The sequence below is a fragment of the Motacilla alba genome, chromosome 10 (genome assembly GCF_015832195.1).
Source record: "Motacilla alba alba isolate MOTALB_02 chromosome 10, Motacilla_alba_V1.0_pri, whole genome shotgun sequence".
NCBI lineage: Eukaryota > Metazoa > Chordata > Aves > Passeriformes > Motacillidae > Motacilla > Motacilla alba.
Genome location: NC_052025.1, coordinates 9,032,342 through 9,045,341, shown reverse-complemented (window position 1 = coordinate 9,045,341; position 13,000 = coordinate 9,032,342). Strand labels below are relative to the sequence as shown.

The 13,000-nt window shown below is 40.1% G+C and overlaps 1 protein-coding gene across 3 annotated transcripts in view; it reads left to right on the top strand.

Moving 5' to 3' along the window:
- Positions 1–1,278: 1,278 nt before the first annotated feature.
- SCG3 (secretogranin III) overlaps positions 1,279–13,000 on the top strand; it is a 28,196-nt gene continuing 16,474 nt past the window's right edge. For 2 of the 3 annotated variants that reach the window (XM_038146897.1, XM_038146896.1), the window contains exons 1-8: positions 1,280–1,569; positions 2,281–2,333; positions 2,882–2,927; positions 3,020–3,235; positions 4,266–4,408; positions 5,524–5,685; positions 6,000–6,177; positions 8,024–8,140. In XM_038146897.1, the coding sequence (XP_038002825.1) occupies positions 1,485–1,569; positions 2,281–2,333; positions 2,882–2,927; positions 3,020–3,235; positions 4,266–4,408; positions 5,524–5,685; positions 6,000–6,177; positions 8,024–8,140 (1,000 nt within the window). In that variant the 5' untranslated portion in view covers positions 1,280–1,484. Of the gene's footprint in view, positions 1,570–2,280; positions 2,334–2,881; positions 2,928–3,019; positions 3,236–4,265; positions 4,409–5,523; positions 5,686–5,999; positions 6,178–8,023; positions 8,141–13,000 lie in introns of all 3 variants that reach the window. The other variant, XM_038146899.1, reaches the window with a different exon arrangement.

Sequence of the window (13,000 nt, the reverse complement as noted above, 5' to 3'; positions counted from 1 at the left end):
TCTGTAGTTTTGAGGTTCCTGTTGCTGTACATACACATCTGCTGAAGATGGCAAGGGAGGAGGTTACTCTACGCTTCCTTGTGGAAGCCGCTTGTCTTCTGTGCTTCTAAAATGAGGGAAGGATTTGTTTATTGTAATTGTTTTCCTTGTAGGTCACCAAGCAATGCGTAAATAAGGCTATTTTCTTCTTACATGCAACTATGCTTAAAAGGTTTTTATCCAAAATATCCTATAATTCCTAACTCTGGCTCAGCTCCAAGAATTACCAAGCCTGGTAATAAGTGAGGATTCTGGAGCTATCAGTACATTTCTGGAATTTATTTTCATTGCTCTGAACGTGGAAGACTAATTTATAGAAGTGAATCTGATGTAAACTAAAGCATCATTTAATCTAAATTATATGCAAAGGCTTGATTATAATATACGGTGGCTGCTAAGGGAAAAAAATGCAATTCTTTTAAGTGCTTGCGGTTAAATTAATTGTCATTCTCTTACTTTTTTTTGTGTTCTTCACAGTTTATGCTATAGTACTGTGTATATATTCATTGATAAAAGAATGAGCAGTTTGGCTGTGTTCCTGCTTTTCACTTGTGAGAGCACTGGTCCTTTTCATCTCTTTTCAAATAAGAGTTTTTAGCCATTTTTAGGAGTCAGCAAGAACTGAGATTTCTACTGTTTAAGTATTTTCGTCTGCTCCCTCAGTGTGTGCATTTGTGACTAGAGAATGATGAGCTCTTTTCTGAAGAAAGAACACTGTGATTTATTTCGGAAGCAGCTTCTGTAGTTCTGAAAAGAGCTACCGCTGCAATCCTTTGTTCTGCTGAAAATGTCTTCCTCCGATCCCCAGGGATTTGTTGGTCTTCTGCGTCTACAAGGGCTAAATTTTTATACGGAAAACGTTAAGAAATAGCTTACATGCTTATTGTCATTTGTGCTACTGCTTTTTTAAATCCTAAATTTTAAAGAGCAGGATGTGCTATAATTAAACTTTCCACGTCTTCTCTTTGTCGTAAAAAGAGTCACTGCCGACTGTGCCTTTGCTGTGTAATTCAGCCCCTGGAGGGGGTTTGAGCAGATGACAGGCAGTGATTCATAAGCCGCCTGTGCGGGACCGACTATCCCCTCACTCCCAGCCCGGGTGTGAGCGCAGCCTCCCGGGTGTGAGCGCAGCCTGCCGGGGCCGGCGGGTGCCGCCAGGGCCCGTTCCGGAGCCGCGGCCGGGCCCCGCCGCTGCCCGGGCCGCGGGGCGAGGGGCCCGCGCATGCTCCGGCCGCGGCCCGCCCCCCGCTCCTCCCCGTGCCCGGGGCCGCCGGCGGGGCCGGGCTCGACCATTTCTGCGGGCGCGGGGACGAGGGGCCGAGCCCCGGGCAGCGGCTTCCCCGAGCTTCAGCACCGCGGGCCGGACAGCGCCCGCCGGGCCGGGCGGCTCCCGCGGGCGGCGGAGCGTGGCGGGCCCCGGCTGCGCGGGGCTGCGCGGCCGCACCATGTTCCTCGGGCTGGCGGTCGCGCTGCAGGTGCTGGCGCTGCTGGCGAGCCGCGGGCACGGCTTCCCCAAACCCGCGGGCACAGGTAAGCGCCCGCCCCGGAGCCTTCTCGCCCTTTGCCGCGGATGGGGAAAGTTCCGCGGGGTAGAGATAGAGGATGGTAAAAACTTTCCTTCCACTTGGCTAAAAGCAATGACATCCTAAGGCGACAATGTTCCTGGTGCAAGACACCGATCACTGAAGCTGCAATCTAATATTAAAGTGAAGGGATAGGTGCTGGTAGAGGGAAAAGCTCTGAATGTTTTCCATCTTTTCCAAGCAATGTTTTCATCCATTCTACATTAGTGTTTGCACAAGTCCTTGCTTCTCGCAGTCTCCCGCCGTATTCTGGATGGAAGAGATTTTTAATCTCTTGGTTGTGCCAATCCGATTATTGCTATTTTAGTCAATCTCCTCCAGCAGTTTTTTCCCCAATTCGTGAGTTTTCTGATCAGAAACAGGTTGCTGAGTCTGTATCTGTATTTCTGTCTTCTGCAGAACCTCTCCCTCTGCCCCACTCATGCTTTGTTTAAAGGTTTGGCTTTTTTTATTGTGTTCCCATTTTTCTAGGAACACTGAAATTTTTTTTTGCAAGAAAAGAAAAAAAAAGGATGCAGTTGGCATCCTATTTAAGACACCATGTTGTATTGGAGAAAACTATAAATTAAGGAAAAATGTCCTATCTCTTTGTAGTTGCATGTATCATATAACTGAGTGTATATATATATATATGTGTGTGTGTGTGTGTTTATTCTAGATAAAGCTATACACAACAGACAATTAAGTGTAGAAAGACCTTTGGAAGAACAGGTGAGTGAAATAAAAATATTTACAATTTTTTTTGGTGGAATTCCTAAAAATATTTTTAGCCTTTCAGGTACTGGATCCATGAATATCATGAATGGCTAATGAATGGGTAAAAAATTGATTTGTCAGTAAAGTGATTATTGATGGGGTTAGATACAAAATAGAGTTTCAATAATTTTAAGAACTGGCATACAGACTTTCACTGTCCAGCATTCTAAAAGCAGGTTGTTAGCTCCAACAGCTCACAGAAATGCCATGCCTTTCTATTCATGTGCTATAGGAATATAGCATGAGCTTGGAATGAAGAAGGAAAATGTAACTTACGTTTATCTTAAAATGCAGCTTCTCATAATGTCTGGTTCTGATCAGAGGATGGGTGGTACTGATGAAAGTCTCCAGTGCTTATTCTTGTTCTACTTATTCAGTCAAACTTCTTACTAAGAGTGAAAATCAGACATTAAACCCTCTGCTAATACTGATAAATTAAGAGATCACACATTTTATTCCTTCTACCGGTATGCTATTTTGTTTGCTTTATTTTTGTATATTAGATTGCTGAAGCTGAGGCAGACAAGAATAGGAAAATAGCTCCCACAGGTAAAATATCTTTCCTGGTGGTTTTCTAACAATATTCATAATGGTATTCAAAGAGGTGAAAGATGTTATGTTGATATTGATATATTTTCCAGAAAACAAGCCAGAGTTCAGGAATTATTCCTTTGTTGATGACCTGAACCTGCTCAAATCAGTTGCAGAAAGAGAAAGGAATGAGAAGGAGAGGGAGTCAATTAGAAGCTCTTTGTACGAACAGCAAGTGGCCATTGATGATGCAGACTCCACCAAGAACCGCAGGCTTGTGGATGACTATGACTCCACTAAAAGCGGGCTGGATTATAAATTCCAAGGTATTCCATAATCTTTCAGTGACTTCTAGGTTAGGTTTCTCTTGCAAACTGATTGCTTTCGTGAATGTTGCGTTCACCAGTAAATGTGAGCTCTGTTTGTTACTGGAGTGCAGTTTCAATGATTTCCGTTTGTGGAAGCTTGTTGTATTACAGTTAGGTTTTTGAAACACAGTACAAAAGAATTGCTCTTGATTTTAACGGACTTCCATGGAGGAAAGTCCAATTGTGTAATTTGTAATGTCTTTTTGCAATTTAGATTTGATGAAAGGAAAATGGGACATATTTTTGGATGAAAATATATTTTTTCTCGTTTGTGAGGAAAAAGCACTTCTATATGCAGCTAAATCACATATATTTATTCCAAATATTATGTGTAGTTTTAGATAATTCTCATCATCACAAACCTAGAAGAAATTACCAAAGGCCAAAGAATACTTGCCTTTGCTACACGAGTAGGTAATTGACTTGTAGTTTAAGTGAGTCTTCTGAGAATTGTAAGCAGCGTTTAGCTCAGAGTATTTTTAATTATATCAAAGTATGCTGATCACAGACCAAAGCTCACTCATTGTATTCCCTCTCTCATGATGATATTATTTGCCATAGGTAACATTTACATAATTAGATGTTAATTTGCTGAAATTCAAACAAGATTATGTGCAATTGTCATGAACTGTTTTGATCTAGGTGGCCGTACAATGAAAGTAGATACCAGGAAGACACAAATAGGTGGATATGGAAATTCTACCAATATTTTCTATAAACAGGAAAGTAAGCTCCTACAGTTCATCTCTGCTCTTTCAGAAGAGCCACTCAGAAAGATATTTTTCATATGTGGAAAATTGACACAAAGAACTTTTCCCTGTGACTGATTTAATGGCTTGCAAAGTGTGTATAAAAGTATATTCCTAATGTATCTAAAAATGCAGTTTTGTTCTGAAGAGAAGAAGATGTAGGCAGATATTTTTTTATGAGATGTTTAATCTAAATGAGTTAGGCCGGTCAGCACACAGTAAAACTGTAATCCTTTCAGACGATCCAGATGGCCTCCATCAATTAGATGGCACTCCTTTAACTGCTGAAGACATCGTTCAAAAAATTGCTGCAAGAATTTATGAGGAAAATGACAGAGGAGTGTTTGACAAGATTGTTTCAAAACTTCTAAATCTGGGGCTAGTAAGTATCTTGGAAATCATCATTTAACTGTTTTTTGGATTGGATTACTGCTTTTTCTAAAAACAATTCAGATGCACACTTTGTCTGAAGCAAGTGGGACTCAGGGTCTAAGCAAATTTCCAGAGCTCTTTGGGCTTGCTGGTTAAGCTCTGCAATAACATTGTTGTTCCTGTGATGTCTTTGCAACAAAATAGGCCAAACTGCAGAATGTTTCTGATGTTGAAAAAACATTCACTGACTGTACTCCTCCCACCTCTGCCCTCATTTTTCCTTTAATTTGTCTTCTGATTTTCACTGAGTGCTTTTCTATTATTAATTTCTTTTCTATACTTAAGGGTGAAAGGTCTGAGCTCATTCCTGTCCACCTAATGCTGATTAGTGTCATCAGCAAACACATAATGTTACTGGCTATTTGAGGATATTTTTCATGACTGACTTTTAGGAAGAGTGGATTTGTCTCTGACCTCTGAATGTCTCAATGGCTTTAGCCATTGCCATTTGGGATCTTTATATTTTAAAATACTCACCTTATCTTTTGAGCACTAGATTTTGCAGCTGAGTATTGCACCCCACTGATTACAGAGGGAACTGTGGGACAGCTGCATGGGAGAGTTCTTGTTCTAGTAACAGCTCTTATGAAGCAAAGAGAAAACATTTTAGTGACATCATAGAAAGCTGTTTGCTTTTTTTCCCATTCTGTATTACTGAATTCTGCTGTATCTATTCAACTGCCCATGGATGTATTGCAGAGCATATGTCCTTCTATATATACACTCATATAGGGGGGTGCCACACTTGCAGCTCCATTTTTCAAGCTGCACCTCACTGTGTTAAGTCCTAAAGAGGTTTGGTTTGAAGGCTGTGTGTTTGAATGGGTGGGGTTTATGTGTAGACACACATGTGTATTTCTATGTATATATGTATAGGAGTGTTATAAATGTACACATGTTTACATGTCTATATGTACACACAGGTATTACACCTCATTTGGCTGTGCTCAGCTTTGAAGCAAGCATGCAGCAACCTATTTTCATATTGATATCAGGTTTCATATTGATGTTTGAGCTATAAAAAGCACAGTATCTTATAAGTACTCTGCACAAATATTTTAACAGATCACAGAGAGTCAGGCCTATACCCTGGAAGATGAAGTGGCAGAGGTTTTACAGCAGCTAATTGCAAAGGAAGCAAAGGATCGTGAGAAGGAGTCTGAAGATTTTGATTACCCTGTCAGCAGAGCAGATAGTGGTACAAAAGAAAAGCAACAGGAAAGAATGGTAATTTCTTAGTTAATATTTTTTTCTTGCCTGCCAAATGATACTAGTACTGCAATCTTTAGGGAATAGTTAGTTCAATCTGGAAACAAGAGGTGTTCTTAAAGAAATTCTCTGTGATAGAAAAAAGAATCATGAGTTACTTTAAAATTTAAGCCAGATGTTAATTGAAATAACTGAGAAAATACTGTAGTCTTCACCTTGCAATAAGGAAAATGTTGGCATGAGGTTGTGATAGAAATTTTTGCTCTCTTAACTCTATCATCAAAAGCAATGTGCCTAAAGATTTTTTTTATTTAATTATGTCTTATGTGGAGACACCAAGCAAATCTGATCAGGATAGTTTCATTAATGGAGAAGTTGATGATACACTGGATAACACATGGTCATCATCTAATGTGTTGGAAAGAAGAAATGAGCTGCCTTCTGAAGATAATTTCGAAGACCTCCAATATTTTCCAAATTTTTATGCATTATTAAAAAGTCTTAACTCAGGTGAGTTTGTCATGTGGTTACAGAAATATTAGGAAAAAACTTTCAAAATTAAGATTCTCTGTTTTCTTCTCCTCTTGTCTCTTCCCCACAGCTTCCCTAGTTGCAAGAGACCATGTGCTTTGAAAATGTTCTGTAGGATATATAGCAGAAACTAATTTGATTATCGATTTTTATGGCAAAACACTGTCAGGAACAACACTCAGAACTGCAAAGAGTGTGACCCAGACAGCCCTTCCCATCTTATGCTATGTGATTCAGGAGTCCTGAATTCTTTTAATTCCTGTAAGGACATGATGAAAAGCTGGCAAATGGTTTTCCCCAGAGATCTTTCCAGTAACATCCATGTCTTCTAAGCCAAGAGATACGAGTAAGCCACAGTAGAATCCTCACAGTGATGGTACCAGTAAATGAGTGTGAGCCTCCCAGCCTTTCCACAAACCACAGGTTTGCTGTTTATTGCAGTGAAAGCCCTGCACGTCTCTTCCTATTCCGGTGGACATCACTGCCTTCCAGTTATTGCAGGCAAGATTGTGGCTCCTTGCCACTGCCCTGTGTCATCACCCTCTACACACACACCACTCTATGCAGCCACACCTACTCTCTAACTTTTGGAGGGATGGGGGAGTGGTATTTTGTAGATCCCTTGTCCTGCAGGAGCATTAATAATTGCTTCAAATTGTCCCCATGTGCACTTGAGTGGAGAGCTAAAATGAAAAAACCTGAGTGCATATTTTGCTCAAGTCCAATGGACAAACTTTAAATTCTTCTTCATGTTTTTTTAATTTTCCCCTGGCAATTCTGCATGCTAGTTCTTCTCCTTTTTCGACTCACAACGCAGGCAGGCATGTTGGGTTTAACAGGTTATGAAGCAAACAGAACCAGGTCCACTGGCTGCACATCTCCTGCTTTATGTGTTCACCTGTCAGGTTGTATCGAGCTGGAGAAGAGGATTCAGTTGCATCCTACAGCTGTGTGTTAAATTGCAGGCAGCAATAAAAAGCCAGTTCAGCAGCTCTCCAGAGTGGCTGGCCCTCTGCCAAGGTTGGGAGTACGTTTCTGACTGTCTCTGACTGACAGTGCCCCTGGTTGGGTCCTTCAGTGGCAGCCTGGGCAGTGGGGAAAGCTTGTGTGACTGTGATATGGGAGTTTCACAATGCTAATGCAGAAATAGCAGTAATATTGTTCAACACATAAACACAGTGGGAAAAGAAAAGCTAAGAAGCAGGTAAGTGTGGGCAAAACCTGATTATTTGTATATTTTTTTTGTATCCTATTCTGAAGTCATGATCCTCCCAGCCATGTAATGCTTTGTTGTCCCAGTATGCAAGTTAAGGACTTGTCCAAGTAACAGTCTCAGTTGGGACACTTTCTATTTTTGTCATTGAACCCATGGATCTTGTAGGAGAAAAGATCTCTTTCATACAGAGCCAGACTGATCTACTAAATACTTCCAAGCAAATAAGAGAGAAATGACATACTGTAGAAAACTCTACCTATATCTGCCCTCCGCCCATCAATTTGAACTGTCAGATCATGCCATCTTTGTGTGCTTAGTGTTCTTAGCTGTGAAATGGAATTAATACCACTGGCTTTCCAAGCCAATGGTATTATGACACAGCCCCTCAAGACAAAAAGCTATAAAGAACCTACCCCGATGTTTTAAAGTGTGCACTTTGCAGGGACAGTTTAAAAAGAAACATATATGTAAGTTCTCATTCTAATCCAGCACAGCATTTTCTCTTTTAATGAGTAGGTAATTCTTGATGCGTGAATTTTGCACAATTTGCAGAACAGTTTTTCCAAGTTACCTCAAGGCTGACTAGTTTTGCTTCATCCCCTCACACAGAGACAGAGACAAAAGAGAAAGAGACCTTGATAACTATCATGAAAACCCTGATTGATTTTGTGAAGATGATGGTTAAATATGGAACAATCACACCAGAAGAGGGAGTTTCCTATCTTGGTGAGAGTACATACTTTATACAACTGTTATTAATGGTGTGTTCTTCCTCTACCAGCAGTGATAATTATCTTCTCATCTTCCTTGCTCTTATGAAACCTGTTTCAGATTTGTTCATTGAAAATGCTAAAGCTTTTAAATCATTGATCATTCCCTACAGCAATGTTCAATTCCATATGGCTTTAATATTTCCATCTAATGAAGGAAAGGTAATATATCAGATATGCATTTAGAGGATTATTACACTTTCGTGTCTGTGAAGCACAATTTATTTCAATGACTTCATGTCAGGAGACTATTAGGGAATAATGTGGATTAGGTACCTGCATTTCCCAGAAATAATCCAGCACTTCAACTCCTTTGATCTCTCACTGTAGGTAGCTGGACTAGATGGGACCTAATGCTAAGTTTGTCTGCCAAGTAAAACTCCTTCCATCTAAGAAGAGTGTTACATCTTGGCACAGGAGTAGATTTTGAAGCACTCTTTCCAGGATCCGTTTTAAAGTCTTTGACTATGTAGGTTTTGTAAAATTGTTACCATTTCCTGAAGAGGGAATTTGGAGTGGCCTGGTTTGTGTCTCACATTGTGTCTCACCTTTCCTGGCTTTGACAAACTCTCTTCTATTCACTATAGGCAGCCTGTCTAGTTAAAACAAGCTGACCTACAGAAGAGGGGCTCATCTGTACAAACTCTGCACAACTCTTTCATTTTTCTGAAGTATTTCTGGTTTGGATTAGTCTAAAAAGTTTTTGTTTGAATCAGGGCAATTTCTCAGCTTCATAAATCAGCCTGTCACAGAGAGAGGACTGGCAATAGTCTTTCTACGTTGCAGATACTTGATTGATGAAATTGTAACTGATGAAATTGTATGGATTGATTATTAATTACTTGCCTACAAAAGATCCAGGGAATCGTGACTCACATTCGGTGCATGATTGCACCTCCTCTCTAAAGGATTCATGATGTATCTGATCAAGAAATCTCCTTGAATTTTGGAATATTTGGACAACTTGTGCCTCAGTCCAGCTCTTTATTTCTCTGTCTGCCAGTACATCTAAAGAAAGATGCACATAAAGAAATGGTTGGTTTTAAGCATAGTGGTTTCAGTGTCATTCTAGAAATGAAGATACTATGGCTTGATCAGATATTGCCAAAACTTAATAGGCTAAATTCATCCCTGATGCAAGACCATGCATATAATGGAATTACACTAGGAATGCATTTTTCCTGCTAAAATTCAGGGCACTTGTTCACATTGGCTTTTCTTTGAGCAAATAGATACTGTAACCCTGGAAACAAATTGCCTTGATGACATAGTACAGAAGGCAAGGATTGGGTTAAGAGCTTGAGAGGTCTGATTTAGTCTGGATTTAAAGTAAGACTATCAACTGATGTATCCAGACTCTGCCTTGCAAATGAGTGATTTATGCAGAGATGGATTTTGTGCTCCATCAAAGCAACTTACTGAAGTGGAAAAAGCTTCCTCATAGATTCTCAGGTTACTGCTGTGGTATTCTTTTTTTAGACCTGCTGTTGAGAAATTGCTTTAAAGCTGACCTTCATTTATTAAGCTAATACTCTCAAATAATGAGGAAGAGCATCCACAGGAGCAGGTTAGCTTCTTGCACTATCCTTAAGCATGGCAGCAGTTTTATTGCCAGTCTTACTGAACTAAAAGTTCTCTAGTCTGTAATAGCTGGATGGGTACTGTGTATCTTGGTGCAGTTTGGATTAGGGGATTGACACACAGCTGTGCTTATTTATAGCGGATAAAGGAATTAGTATGAATACCTGTCAAAGAGAAGAATCAGTGTAGAAAATTGACAGCTTTTTGTTGTTTCCTCAGTCTATAATCAGTGAGCAGATTCTGTGCTACTTGGTGGAAAATACCTACTGGATCTGTGCAGATGGATTACATCCTCTCTCCATTTTATTACAGTAGGAAACTGCCTAAATTAATTTTCCCCACTCTGTGACTGAAGCCATGCGTAAGCTAAGCCTCTGAATTATACATTCAAAATAATAAATCATTTACTGACTCAAGTCACAAGGTGCAGCTTTTTTGCCTGTCACAGGGGTGCAGAGACAGTGAATTTGAATGCATATACCAGTAACAGCTGGCTTGGGATTTGGAAACCACAGCATTATGTCATCATCACTGTATATTACTCTAGGGGAAAGTATTTTGCTGCAGCAGTGACTGATGTTATTGGGTTTAGCTTTAAGTTACAAAGGGTCTAGCTGCAGTGTGGTGCAAGAAAAACACAGATGCACATACATGGAAACACAAGGAATAAGTTTATTTCTTTAATACATATATTCAATATTATGTAATACATATTTGAAAGCTTTCCATATGCTAAATGTAATCTGTAACAGAATACAGAAAGCCCAGACCAGCATATTCATACATATGAATCAGGAGAAAAAGTAATGCTTAACCTTTTACAGTATGTGTTCAGAAAGTATAGCTCTGGAAGCATTAAAGAGAGCCTGCAGCAAACTGATAGAAAATGTGTGTTCAGCTGAGGTGCACCTTATTTGATAATTATCCTGCTGTGGCAAAATGCCACAATTTTCTATTACTCTTTACTTTCTTAGCTATGAATGCTGTTAGAGAAAACAATTTCTTCTGTGGAGCGAAAGCCTTATTATATGTTTCTAGCCTGTTCAAAGGCTTTCAGAAATCTTTCTAGAAAGACCATCTGCCCTTTAAAATTACTTTTGCAGTTAAAAGAATGGACAAACAGTGTTTGGTACAGAAAGCATAAGGTAGTAGATTATGACGCAGGATCTCAGGAGCACAAGTGGCTTGTGAATTAGATCCAACTGTGGTATTAATTCAGCCACCTTTGGGTTTGTTGGCAGCATCCAGCAAATGCTGCCCAAACAGCTGAACTCCTCTTGCTTGCCCCAGCCTGCCAGAGGCACAGGCTGCTCTCCCTGAACAAGCTGAGTTTTGGGAAGGCCTTGGGACAGTTACTGAAATGATGTTGCTGTTGGCAAGGATGCAGTGACAGAGGGGAATGGAAGTGTTGGAACACTTCCCACGTAGTGACCAGTAGAAAGCAGTAAGAGGCTTTCAGATAAGTTATGACTGATTCAGCATAAAATATTTCATTATCCATGGCATTCATAACATTTATATTGCATAAATAGCTGATACTGATGCATAAATATGTGATACTCCATGCACAACTGAAAGGACAATATCCTTCACAGTGCTGAGTGCTTCAAGGAAAAAGAACTGTTTGAGCCAATAGCAAAACTCACTTTGATTTCAGCAGAGCACAAGGCATGCATTGCACAGATACTTGTAATGTTTAAATATTAGTTTGTGACTTATATCACACTTTCCTTCATTTTCCTTCTGTCTGTTGAGTAACATGATGATGGAGATTCACTCTGACAGCCTTTCCACTAAAGCCATCTTTCACAGACCAGATAAATATTAAAGCTTCATCTACACCACACAAACAATTCTTTGTATGACAAGTGACTTTCCCTGTAAATGCCAGGCTATCTAACTAGTTTTAAAATGAAAACATATCAGTCCACTACGCTCTATTTATAGTAATTATGTAAACTATAGTTTTGTAATAGATTTATTTTAATAATATAGCTTAGAAACAGGAACAAATGGTTTCAGCCAGTTTGTTCAGATACTGTTGTAAATCATCTCCCACTAATAAGACCAAAATAATGAGTGATTTTTAGAACAATTCTAGGAAATATTTGCAATTAGAGGCTTGGGGCCATAAAAAATACAGCTAGCTTTCAGAGATGATAGACAAATTCCTAAGGGACATCAGTGTGTGTATATGAATCCTTTTTACACAGTAGATTAATTATGTTCTCCTGCTGTATGCTGCTTACAAGAGTAGATTTGTAGCAAATGTATTCATTGCCACCCCAACCAAGTGAAAAATATGTTACCCAATAAAATATTACCCTAAAAATGCAGATTAGTTATGTGCACATTTTAGCCTTGTGTGGAATTCTCATTTATTGAATAGCGTATGTAGCACAAACTTTTGCCATCAGTCCTTCTCTAGTCACAGATACATCTGTGAGATAGATAAATTCTGCATCTTCCACAGCTGGAGAAAAGAAAGGGGCAAAGGACTGGGAAGAAAATTAGGAGCTCTGTAGCTTTGCTCTGTTTGAAGGGGATCCCACTTTTTTACCTCCTTGTGGTAACGTATTTAGACTACTGGAGCCACAGTGTAGAGCACACAGCCCACAGCAGACTGATTGAGGAGCAAAACCCCTTTTATTTAGGAGGGAAATAGAGAAATCATTCCAGCTGATCAGAGTGCAGTGTTTGAGTCACAGCTACCTTCTTCCCTAGACCAAACCAAAGCCACCTCTCACACCTTCTCCCTTTGGCTCTGACTCACGATCAGAATCCACACTGTCCCCCGTGACTGAGTAGGAGGTTGTGTTAGTTCGAAATGGGCATGAACAGATGTCTCTGTTTACCTTTTCCACCCTCACATCATTTGTTCTTCATGGACAGCAGGGAAGAAGACCAAGCTGCAGGACACAGGAGCAATGGGAGATGGATTGTTCACGGGGAGCTACTGCCGAGGAGTACGAGCACTCATGAGTCTGGTCCTTTCCTAAAGAATAGTTGGGATACTGTTTTACTGTAATACTGTCTTTTAGGCAGACAGAGGCTGTGTGAAAGGGGAAGGAGAAGAGGCAGAAAGTCTCCTATGTTGATTTTTGACATGTCCCTGCCTCTCCATGCTAAGGAATATGAAGTAGCTGTTGAGCCTTTTGCATTCATTCTTGGTACCTCCCACAGCTCCACTTCTGATGAGGGCAAAGCTCTGTGATTTCCCCATTGTATGCCAGTG